This window comes from Zeugodacus cucurbitae, chromosome 5 (genome assembly GCF_028554725.1).
Source record: "Zeugodacus cucurbitae isolate PBARC_wt_2022May chromosome 5, idZeuCucr1.2, whole genome shotgun sequence".
NCBI classification, from domain to species: domain Eukaryota; kingdom Metazoa; phylum Arthropoda; class Insecta; order Diptera; family Tephritidae; genus Zeugodacus; species Zeugodacus cucurbitae.
Window position 1 is genome coordinate 17688656 of NC_071670.1, and position 12726 is coordinate 17701381.

Below are 12726 nucleotides of genomic sequence, written 5' to 3' on the forward strand. Positions count from 1 at the left end.
GGTAAATCATCAAGATCATGCATGTTTAACATTATCTTTTGGCAATTCTGTCGTTTCCAGTGCACTTCAAAGTCTATTACCTAAAAGTATGCTACATAAAAACTGCAAAAGGCGCATGCGCATAATTCCCAGTGGTATTGCAATTGGATACTTTGCATTTTGTATTGATAAACACATTTTTTGTTTTGCTTAATTACAAAATGGATATCAATCTAAAGAGCTTGCAGAAAGCTTAAAATTGAAAACATATTGCGAAGAGAGTTGCCATTGGTTTGAAATTAACTTGTTAAAATAAAATAAATTTCATGATATTTGCATCAAAATGAAGAGGTTTACAATTTTTACCATTCCAAATAGCAATGACTGTAATTATAAAGGTTACCACCACCTGTTTAAATTATTACATAATTTTTTTATTATATTATTTTTATTTTTTGCGCTAGTGTATGGGTTTGTAGATTGCAGCAGCTTAATAATATTCGTTAATTCATTTTTTTTGTAGAAGTAGAGCGAAAAACGTGCAAGAAATTCAAAAGAAAATATTTTTTTAAAACAGCATCATGTATAAAAAAATGCAATAAACTGCTGAGTTGTGGATGTTTCCAAAAAATTAAAAAAAAATTATATTAGAGTAATGTTCAAATAATACCTGATCGCCGCAGCGATCGCTTCTAACAAATGTATTAGACTTTTTTTCAGTTTCATACCTCTACGACGCTCTAACGCCTCTGCTCCTGACAGTTTTTACTGCTATATATAACTTTTTCCGTATTGCCTACAGCCCACAGAACAGGATAAACAAGTACATATCGCTCATGGAGTTTATAAACGCCAGTTTCCAAATTGAAAATATATAATATAGTAACATGATAAATTTATATTTTATCGCGAATGGAGATTTTGAAATTTTTCGTTTGAAGTTAACGAACTCCATCAAATACTTTCGATGGTTTGCTGAATATTTTATGTGGTGATTATAGTTCATAACCTTAAATCAAAGACATTAGATATTTAGACTAATGATTTATTTGATGTGCAATGTGATGTACACGCGGTCGCTGCCAGATAGAGAAGGGTATTACAAAGCTTACGCGCTATGTTTTATAACAGCAGGCGGACTTGAGCCTAATGTGCTGAACACATAGAAGACGACAAGCGACGAGCGACATCTGTCAAATATTAAAATACACGCGTTCTTATGGGCACAGATTTTTTGACAACAGCACGACTACGCGACAACAGGCATGTTGTTGTCGTTGTCGCCAAATTAGAAATGTTTCTAATTTTGGCGACGACAATGGCCGCTGTAGAGCTGCCACTAACATGTGAAATGTAAAATTATTCAAAGTTCTCACAAGTATGACGTTATTTTGCCAGCAGAAACGTAAAATAGCTTTGATTTATCATTTATTATAACAATCGATTATTTAAAACAAATAAATCGACCATTTTTAAATTTTTTTGCGTAAATAATTTCACTTTAAACTAAGTATGTAAATTTTATTGAAGTGAAAGATGTTAGTACGGCAACAATGAAATTGCTGTTTGATATGTCGCTGCCGTCTTCAAAATGTTCAAGACGCTGGCTTCGAAGCGACATTTGTGGTCAGCCGACGCTACGTCGTGTCGTGTCGTCGTCTTTGTGTTCAGCACTTAACTGTTGCTTATGTATTGGCAGTTCCCTTTTGCGTTACATATATTCGTTTCAGCAGTCCTGGAATTAAGTAGGACTTGCTGACTTGCTGACATGATGTTGCCATATAATATAATGTTATAAATATATTATAATATAATTAAAGATTGTGGTATGTCCCACAAATACTCCCCTTGTTGGAGAATGTTATCAAAATTGTTGATACAAGAAAAATTGCATTTCTCCGCGAATTCTGACGGGTCTTTTAGTAGACGGCGTAGAAAATTGAAATCTGACACTAATAAGTAATATTACATTGGAAGTCGGGTTATCCGAGCGTTGTGTTGTTGTCTTCATCGTTGTCCTGCATCCTATCGTCGTTGAGATGTGCGCTACCGATTGCTGCTGTTGTTTTTGTTGTGTTTGTTGTCTGCGGTTGTGATTTCGAGTGATGTTCCACCATTCCATTCAATTATAGATGAAAATTGGAGGGATGTCTGATGCCGAAGATACGAGCGAGAGCGTTAGCGAGCATCTCAAACTGTATTCCCTGATCGGTTGTACCTGCCGGATTAGACAATATGATAGGCTGTTGTTGTTGCAGCTGTACTTCTATGTTGTTGTTGCTGTTGCCGGAATAAATCGATGTTTGCTGCATGTGGTTGTGGTATTAGGCGACGGTGTATCGTTCCACCATTCCATTCGATTATAAATGGAGAATAATGCGCATGTGTTTACTGCCGAGGGACGAGCGAGAGCGTTAACGAGCATCTCAAACTCTATTCCTTAATGGACGGATTGGGTGATGTGATGGGTTGTTGTTGTTGCTGCTGTAGGTCTCCTGTTTAATGTGTCTGTAGTCTGGAACGTAGCTGTCTCGACTTCTGGGATGGTGAAGAAATTTTAACGATTTGCTATCACCATCAAGAAACTATTGTGGTCGTGCATCCTGGAAATGCGTAAGGCGATCGACGAGCGTAGCGTAGAAGCCGTGGGCGCTTTTTGAGGTATCGTGCCTTGGCGTTGAGATGCGACAGAGCGTAAGGCGATCGATGAACGCCCCTTTGAAGCGAGGGTGCTTCTGCTGGATTGTGCTTTGGCGTAAAGATGAGAAAGATCGTAGTGGTATTGCGTAATTTCATCGGAAATGCCGGCGAGATGAAATTGTCCTTTGAGTAGAGCGAATCACAGGCTAGTTGTTCAGAGTTGAAGAGTGGACACTGTATTGAAACACGGAGCGGTGTTCTACTGTCGGCCGTGCTATATAGCGTAACAGGTTGACCTAGTTGGTTAAAAATTTTGAGCGCTGCGCTCCCACGGCGGGATGATTAACATGCGCGAAAATTCCAAGTGGCTCCAATCAATTGTAGGTTGAACGATGTTTGATGGTGCTCCAATATGCTGTAGGGCGAGCGTTTTGACGCTGCTCCAATTCGTTGTAGGGCGATCGTTTTGATGCTGCTCCAATCCGTTGTAGGGCGAGCGACCACGTGCACAGTTATGAACAAAAATCACTACACAAAGTGCACGAATTAAAAAAAACACTTTAGTTAAAAATTTACGGACGAGTTTGCGAATTTTAAATTTGACTTAAAAACGCGGAATAACTATTATACCGTAAATCACGTCGATCACGTCGGGGTCACCAATTGTGGTGATTATAGTTCATAACCTTAAATCAAAGACATTACATATTTAGACTAATGATTTATTTGATGTGCAATGTGATATGCACGCGGTCGCTGCCAGATAGAGAAGGGGTATTACAGAGCTTACGCGCTATGTTTTATAACAGCAAGCGGACTTGAGCCTAACTGTTGCTTATGTATTGGCAGTTCCCTTTTGTGTTATATTCGTTTCAGCAGTCCTGGAATTAAGTAGGACTTGCTGACTTGCTGATATGATGTTGCCATATAATATAATGTTATAAATATATTATAATATAATTAAAGATTGTGGAATGTCCCACATTTTATTATGAAATTTTTGCTATATTTATATAATTACTAGCTGACCCGGCGAACTTCGCCCCGCCCAATTTTTATTTGAAATAGTTAAAACGACTTTAAAACTTTTTGAACTCTGTTCAAGGCCATTTATTTGTATGGAATGTTAATATATTCGGGGAATAACGTCTCTGATCAATTTAAATATTTTTGGCGAAGTTCGTTCTTTGACTACTCAGTTTGCAACAATACTTAGCTAAGATTTTATTTAGGCACAACTTAAGTATGGACTGTGAAACCGGGCATTAGCCATACAAAATTCTATACCTAAATACAAATAAATGAATTTTTTTTTTGCATTTAGGAAATACATGCAGAAATCAACTCTGCGATTTCCTAAATTCCTCTGAAATCTCCCAAATTCGAGGAATATTTACTGGAAAAGAGTGGCAGCATTGCTTATTTGTCTGACCATACATATGTACATTACTTTATTTATTTCACGGATTGTATGTGACTTTTTCTTAAATTTAGAATATTGGAAGTCATAGATTCGTATAATTTTACCACAAATAATATAAACTTCAAACGACGCATTTTCATTTAATGTTTTTAGCAAGTGGCAGCTTTTGTTATGACAGCCTAAGTCCATGAAAATTTAGAAAGAAATGTAGCGCCATCTACTGTAACATAGCGCACTTAGCGCCACCAACTGGTGGATAGCTCTTTGCTAATAATAAACAAATAATTTGCAATAAATAAATAATGCGACTATAAGGAGAGTTATAAACTATCCTATCTTTCAAGTTGGACCAAACTGCACACAGTGTTAAAAATTTCATTAAAATCGGTTCAGTAGTTTAGGAGTCCATCGAAAACAAACAACGTGACACGTGATTTTTATATATTAAGATTTGTAATTCATATAACTCTTTCGAGAATCATAAATTTGTATTTGGTCCCTTTGAAAAATACTTGTCAAATTTCTCATCTGTTTCATCAAAAAACAATGCAAAGTCTCTCAAATCAATAAACATGGCCTTTGACCTTTCACTGTTTCACTCAGATTTCAAGAGAAAATCGGACGGAAATGCACAAACCGTTACTGGAGTGTAAAAATATTCAAAACCAATTTGTAATTATTATTTGAAAGTTTTATAGATTTTCTAAAGAGCAAACGCACTTTTAATGCGTTTACAAATTGATTATTAGATTTAAATTTTATTTGCGTGTATAAATATACATACATATGTATATATGTACAAAATACATATCGTTTGTTTTTATCAGTATTTCGTAAAATATTTGATTAAAGAATTCGCGAATTAAAATGTTATCATTGATAAATAAAGCTGTTTTTTTTTCAATATTGTCGTGATTAAGTGGAAATCTATCAGTTATTGTTTTTGTAATATTTTATACACCAATTTGGAGGCAAACTTCTTGTATCTAGTTTCTTTCCTTTTGCGTTTTGTTTCAATCACTGTTTATTTTTATTATTTTTGCCCCTTTTCCAATCGGTCTTTTGGGTGATTTTGGTTTCCTAAGTGTAGTCTGTTTTGTATTAGCCGATAATGAACCGGTTTTTGTTGCTGTTTGGTTCTTAGCAGAATTTGTTGGATTAATTGCTACTGTTCTTAGGAGGTGTTACTTCCTTAGCTGTACTTTTCGGACCAACTGCTGTTGTTTGGTTCTGTTTAACGGGAGTTACTGGACCAACTTCTGCTGTTTGGTTCTGATTAACAGGAGTTTTTGGACCATCTGCTGCTGTTTGGTTCTTAGGTGGTGTGTCCTGCTGGTTCTTCTCAGCAGGCTTTTTTTGATTACCTGCTCCTGATGGGTTCATAGGTGGTGTGTCTTTCCCAGCAGGCTTTTCAGGATTAACTGCTTCTGTTTGATCTTCTCCTTTGTCTTTTGCAAAATTACAATTTCTATTTTTAAAACAAGTGTGGATTTGTAGATCTTCACCATCATTCTCACTTTCATCACTTTCAGAACTGTTTTCTTCTGTTTGCTTTGGTACCTTTTTTCCGCCTTCCTTGTCATCATTTGCATCAATTTCGACGACAACAAAGGACGCTGCGACTATAATTACAATGTAAAAGAAAGTTACTGATTTCTCCATTTTTATACCGATATAAAATGGTGCCGTTATGCAGTCTGTATTAACTTGATAATATTTTGCCAAACTTTCGGTCTTTATATAGAGATCTTAATGCCTACTATGCACATATGTTGCAACGGTATTGTTTACATTTTCTATTTTTAAAACACGTGCTATTTACCGATGTCTCCAAATATTTAGAAATAGCTGTGCACAGCTGTGCGAAAAGACTTATGCAAATATCGATTGTAGATTATTTCATACAGTCATACCTCTGCAATATGCTTACTCTAACCGACATTGAAAACCTCTTGAAAACACAATTTGTGGATTGTGGAATCAAAGTCGTTCTGACCGACATTTTGTGTTTTCGATGTGTTTTCATTGACAATTCACAAATTTATTTGTTTGTTTACATTTTGAGCAACGACAATGGCATGTTTTAGAATCTTTAATATTTGGTTATAATTATTATTAATGATCGTGTTTTATAAAATCACGACAAGAAAATTTTAATGATGAAGTTATTGGCGTTGAAAATGAGATAACCAGATAAATACTTTGCGCAACTATGATTCTTCAAGAGAATTGATGGAGACTCTTATTACCCAGCACCTTTACCTTGCAAAGAAGATAGAAGAGTTGAACAAACAACGTTTAATCCTATTAGGTATAATAAAGGAACTTAGGATACCGATAAAATCATGTTGGACAAAACTTTGTATAGGTTTTTACTGATGCAAATGTTTTCAGTTAAATATAATTAATTACAGCAACGTAAGAATAATTTTTGGGAACACGATTGCCAACGAAATGGATCTGTGTTTTTTAAAGAAAACTTTCGAATGAACCGAAGTTCACTTAATAAATTATGCGACATCCTGCGTCCTCTACAAAGAATGGATACGAACTACCGAAAAGCTATTACGCTCGAGAAAAGAGTTGCTATAGCAATATTTGCTTTAGGCTCATCTGCAGAGTATCGTTGTATCGCTAATATGTTCGGGGTAGGAAAATCTACGGTTTGTAAAATTTTGCTGGAATTCCGCACTGAAATCTGGAGACTACTACAACCATCCTGTTTCAAAATATTTCCACTAAATAGAGAAAACATAACAGAATTAGTGAATGGTTTCGAGGTACTGGAATTCCCACAATGCTAAGGAGCAATTGGTAAATATTAGTTATAAATTCTTAAATTTACAAGGTTGATTTAATAATTGTTTACAGACAGATGCCACATTGAGATTCACCCATCATCTGAACAAGCTGTGGATTATTACCATTACAAAGGATGGTATTCCACCGTTTTAATGGCAATAGTTGATGCAAAGTAAAATGTGGAAACGCATTATACATAGAAGTATATACATACATATCTAATGTATGCAATGTATTTTCAGATACCGTTTTATTTACATAAACGTCGGAAGTCCCGGGCGATGTAATGACTCTCAAATTTATGAGACGTCGTCACTTAAACGAGAAATTGAGAATTGTCCTTTGCTAAGAAAAATGTCTCGAGAAATTTCAGGAGTAAATGTTCCTGTATTTATTATTGGGGATTCGGCTTTTCGATTTAGCAAATAAATGATGAAGCCGTATCCATTTAGCGTAAATCAAAATCATCGTGAGAAAGTATTCAATTACGCTCTTTCGAAAGCACGTAGAGTTGTCGAAAATGCTTTTGGACACCTCAAGGCCCGCTATAGACGAATTGGAAAAGGAATTGACAACTCTCTCAGGAATGTCAATTCAATAATAAAAGCCTGTTGTGTCCTTCACAACGTTCTAAGTGAAAAAAACGATACTCTCAACGCTAAATGGTTGCGCGCCTTGGAAGACAAGACGCCAAAATCCGAGTCATGTGTCATATGCATTTGACGACCCAATTAATGGAGAAACGATACGGGCAGCACTTTCTACATATTTAGGTAAGTAAAATAATTCTATGTATACTTCATTACTTCTTCCAAAAAGAAAACTTATTCATTTATTTTTTATTTGTTGAGAAATTCAAGCAGTAATTTGTTCATTCCTTTTGCGTTTTTTACATTCTCTTCCATCATTTGTGTTTTTTTATTGTCGTTTTCAACTAATTTTTCTGTCATTTTCATAATTATACTCTCGCAACAAAAGTTGCTAAGAGAGTATTATAGTTTTGTTCACATAACGGTTTTTTGTAAGTCATAAAACTAAACGAGTTAGAGGGTTGCTTTCAAAAATGAGCGAAATCGGACCACTGCCACGCCCACAAAATGGCGAAAACCGAAAACACAAAAAGTGTCATAACTAAGCCATAAATAAAGTTATGAAAGTAAAATTTGGAACAGAGGATGACACTAGGAAGGGGCATATTTGGATGTAATTTTTTTGGGAAAGTGGGCGTGGCTCCGCCCCCAAATCGGTTATTTGTATATATCTCGCAAACGAATAAAGCTATATAAACCAAACATTCTGCAGTCAGTTCTCTTACGTACCCCACCACACACCATGAAATTAGTTGAAATCGGATAATAACCACGCCCACCTCTCATACAAAGGTTAGGTTGAAAATTACTAAAAGTGAGTTAACTCAGTAACGAAAAACGCCAGAAACACTAAATCACTTCATAACCACGCCTACTTCCTATATACCAGAACTTTGAAGACGATCTGAACTTTACAATATATAATGGAAGCACTAGTGAAGATATCGATGCAGAACTTTGCACAAATACTACGTTTATAGTGTGGCAGCCCCATTCTAAAAATCGCCGAAATCAGACCATAGGTTTTCAAGGCCCCATTAATCGAACATGAGGACCTCGGTGCTTCTAACCTAATATTATGGTTTCCAACTTTCAATGAACTTTATACAATATATATGACGAATATGTGGGTCAAATTGTATATTATATAATATAAATAAAGTTAAATAAATAAATTGCGAGAGTATAAAATGTTCGGTTACACCCGAACTTAGCCCTTCCTTACTTGTTTTTTGACTAGCTTTGTTGAAATCTTGATTTGCTTTTTCAAGCTGTTTTTAAATTTTTTCAAATTTTCTTAACATTAAGCTCTGAAAATGATTTCTTTTTATACTCTCGCAACCTGTTGCACAGAGTATAATAGTTTTGTTCACATAACGGTTGTTTGTGTCACCAAGAAATATAAGAGTTAGATATGGGGTTATATATACATAAATGATCAGGGTGACGAGTAGATTTGAAATCCGGATGTCTGTCCGTCTGTCCGTCTGTCCGTGCAAGTGATAACTTGAGTAAAAATTAAGATATCTTAATGAAACTTGGAACACATGTTCCTTGGCACCCTGAGGAGGTTGCTTTCGAAAATGGGCAAAATCGGTCCACTGCCACGCCCACAAAATGGTGTAAACCGAATTCCTATACAGTGTCATAACTAAGCTATAAATAAAGTTATGAAAATGAAATGTGGAACATAGGATCCCATTAGGGAGGAGGCACATTTGGATGTAATTTTTTTAGAAAAGTGAGCGTGACCCCGCCCCCAGATAGGTTTTTTGTATATAACTCGCAAACCAATAAAGCTATATAAGCCAAACTTTCTGCAGTCGTTTCTTTTGGCCATTTCTTTATACAGTCCAAAAATGAAAGAAATCGGATAATAACCACGCCCACCTCCCATACAAAGGTTAGGTTGAAAATTACTAAAAGTGGGTTAACTCCCTAACGAAAAACGTCAGAAACACCAAATTTTACATAAGAAATGGAAGAAGGACTGAGCTTTTTTTAACAAAATGGAAAATGGGGGTGCGTCGCCCACTTATGGGTCAAAAACCATATCTCAAGAACTATTCGACCGATTTCAATGAAATTCGGTATATAACACTTTCTTGACACCCTGATGACACGGGTGGAATATGGGCGGAATCGGTTCACAACTACGTCTACTTCCCATATAACTCAATTTTGAATTCCATCTGATTCGTTCAATTTATAATGTATTCATAAGGAACAAATGAAGATAGCGGAATAAAACTTTACACAAATACTGTATTTGAGCTGTGACATCACTTGTGGAAAAATTGTCAAAAACGGACCATGACTGTTCAAGGCCCCCGATATCGAACATGAAGAACTCAGTGCCTAAAGTTAATTTTTCACCGAAAATATAGGTAAATCCCTCAGATATTTTAATGTAATTCATTCCCACTGAATTTTTTCTTATAACAGTTTCTCTCTGTACCTGAAATGGTAAAAATCGGGTCATAACTTCCCCCAGATCCCATATACCTAATTATAGTAATATTAAATTAAGTGAGCGTAATTAAGTAGGTTTAGGAATTACCTCAGTCCCCATATACTATTTATGATGATTTTCGTTATTCTATTGAACTTTATACCAAATATATGGGTCGACTTGTGTTATCTTTATAAAATTACATCAATAAATTGCGAGAGTATAAAATGTTCGGTTACACCCGAACTTAGCCCTTCCTTACTTGTTCTACTCGGCTCAGGTGATGACATGGTGAAGGATGAAGGCTCGGTTGGCGACATCATGATCTCTGAGGGCGAAGGTACGCAAACCGGTGATGGCAATGGAGATTCAGCAACAAATGAAGGTGTTGCAACCGTTACCACCGTAATTTGCATTAGTTCGGAATTCGTAGAACCTTTTTAAAAATGTATACATGTAAATAAAAATAATACACTGAATTAAAAAACGCATGTCACTTATTATAGAACAGTCTCAACCAAACTACCACACGCACAAAATTATACAAATGTTAGTTAAGAAGAACAAGAAGCGAAGAAAGCAGCGAAACAAAATGTAAACAAAGCAGCTACACCGAAAAAAGTTTTCATAATTAAAAAATATGTTTATTTTAGTTTATTCAATTATTTTATTAATGTCAATTTCATATTCATAATTATTAAAGCTTCTAGATATCGTTTATTGTGTTCTTATATAAAGTTGAATCCAGACATACAATTTCTAAGTCTATATATTGAACATCTAAAAATATTTGAACTTATTTGTTCTGTTCGACGAACTAGCGTGAGACGGGACAAAGGGACAGATTCTAATATCCGATAGGCATCATAACCTTTGTTTCCAAAACAACTAAAAAATTCAAGATTATTTTCATTTTCATACATAAAAAATTGATCCATTTTTTTGCTCAGTGCAAGAACAAATTTTGCCGTAGCGAGTGTCTGATTTGCTTTAGCGAACGAGTAAGGTGTGGCTTGTTCAAAATTCAGACAGCTACTGATTTGTTTTCGCTTGTTCTGCTGCGAAGCTTCGGGCATGTTGGTGTGAAAAAACGAACGCTCAACTGTAGGTGTGAAAAAACGAAGACTAATAAAAATAGTAGGAGCTGGTCGACACTGCTATAGAAGCTTTCTTCCACTAAACTCTCAGTGTTGTAGCTAAAATATGGGGACAGTATGGCGCTCATTTTCTGGTATAAATGCCACTTCGAGGAGGAACCGCCAGTTGAACCGACTGCTGTTTTCTCCTTCCTGTAAAATATGATATTTATGTGTTAAAAATACTCTATTTTTTCAAATTTTATTACTTACCTAAATCTTTGCGTCAGATTATGCATCTTTGTTTTATTTTCGGCCGCTGTGAATAGCACACCTTGTTGCTGCAACTCCACAGCCATTTCTTCTAAAATGTGGCTATTTTTTTTGGGCCCGCGAAGAGCACACACCTTATTTTCCCACAATTCAATTAGAAGCGCTTCCTCCCTCTCACCCCAGGAATTTCTTTTTTTGTACTTTTGTTTTTTCTACATTCTTTTTTAAAATGTAAACAAATATCAACTGACAATTTGGGAATGGCAAAATAGGTCTTCCAATTATATCGACTAAACTAGAGCAGGCATCGATTATAATGAGTGGAATGTAAGTTTTCAAGAAGTTTTCAGCGAAAACTGAGATTTCGTTTGACAGATTTTGTATATATGAAAACACAAGTTTTCGAACGAAAACCCATTTTTTCAATGAAAACACTGTTTTAATGTCGGTCCGAACGTAGCATTAGGTTAGCAGTATAACAGTTAAAAATCACATACTCCTTATAAATACATAACGATTTATAAAGTAAAGTCTTAGCGCATAAAACAGAGTAATATTTGGCCTTCTGATAAAACCTAACCATAGAATATGGTTTGATTGTGATAAAGTATATTTTGTGTAAAAGTTCAGAACTCACAAATTAAATGAAACAATAAAATCAAAGTTTGGTAGTTCCCACATTTCCCCAACATTGTCTAATATTTAACTAAGAGGTGTCAAAGATACACAAAATTGTAGTGAAGTTGCCACTCGTTCGAAATGCATTGGCAGGTTAAAAGTCTCTGTTGATAGTTCAGGTTAGTTCTACAGATACATTTTGTATTCAATTCGTTTCAAGTACATACCTACATATGTCAGTGTCGTGTGAGGCGCAACCCACACCACACCGGATTAGTCAACACGTCTTTTCTTGACTGATAGCCCAGAGCCCATAGCTTCATATATGACAACCCACACCGAACAACAAAAGACAAAAACTCATGCTCGCTTGGTGTGGTTTAGAGCAAAATACATTTCTGTGTCTTTTTAGTCAAAGTTGTGTCTTATTAGTCGCGACGTTCGATTCCTCGCACGCGCATATTGTGTGGTGGCTATAATACTTCCTAAGGTGGGAACACTGATTTTGGCTCTGTTTGCAAGGAACAGTTGGGAGTCTACTCTGCTTCTAACTGACGATATCCATATATTTAAGCTGTAACCGTTAATTATATATATGAACATAGACAAATATTTAAAATTAAAACAGTTGTTTCAAATTTGACGTATTATCGGCTTACACAAAATGTCAATATTTACATAAAAGCCTTATGGTCATTGTACGTGCCTATTCAAGGTCTTTCTGCAATTTTTCGTGCATCTTTTGTCTGGAAGTTAATCAGCGCTGCTAAGTGTTCTAAAGTATAACTGTACTTTTTGGAAACTTAACATTTAAGCAGATTGAAAACACATACATACGTAGAAGAAAATCAAAAGTTCAATATTATGAATATT

The 12726-nt window shown here is 35.5% G+C and overlaps 1 protein-coding gene across 1 annotated transcript; it reads right to left on the minus strand.

Moving 5' to 3' along the window:
• Window positions 1-10161: 10161 nt before the first annotated feature.
• On the minus strand, window positions 10162-12248 carry LOC128922082 (uncharacterized). The gene is made up of 3 exons (XM_054231541.1): window positions 12081-12248; window positions 11236-12017; window positions 10162-11175 (listed from the first exon to the last, which is right to left on the minus strand). Exons 2-3 carry the CDS (start codon window positions 11319-11321, stop codon window positions 10911-10913), a joined length of 351 nt encoding a protein of 116 aa, XP_054087516.1. The 5' UTR covers window positions 11322-12017; window positions 12081-12248; the 3' UTR covers window positions 10162-10910.
• Window positions 12249-12726: the final 478 nt, after the last annotated feature.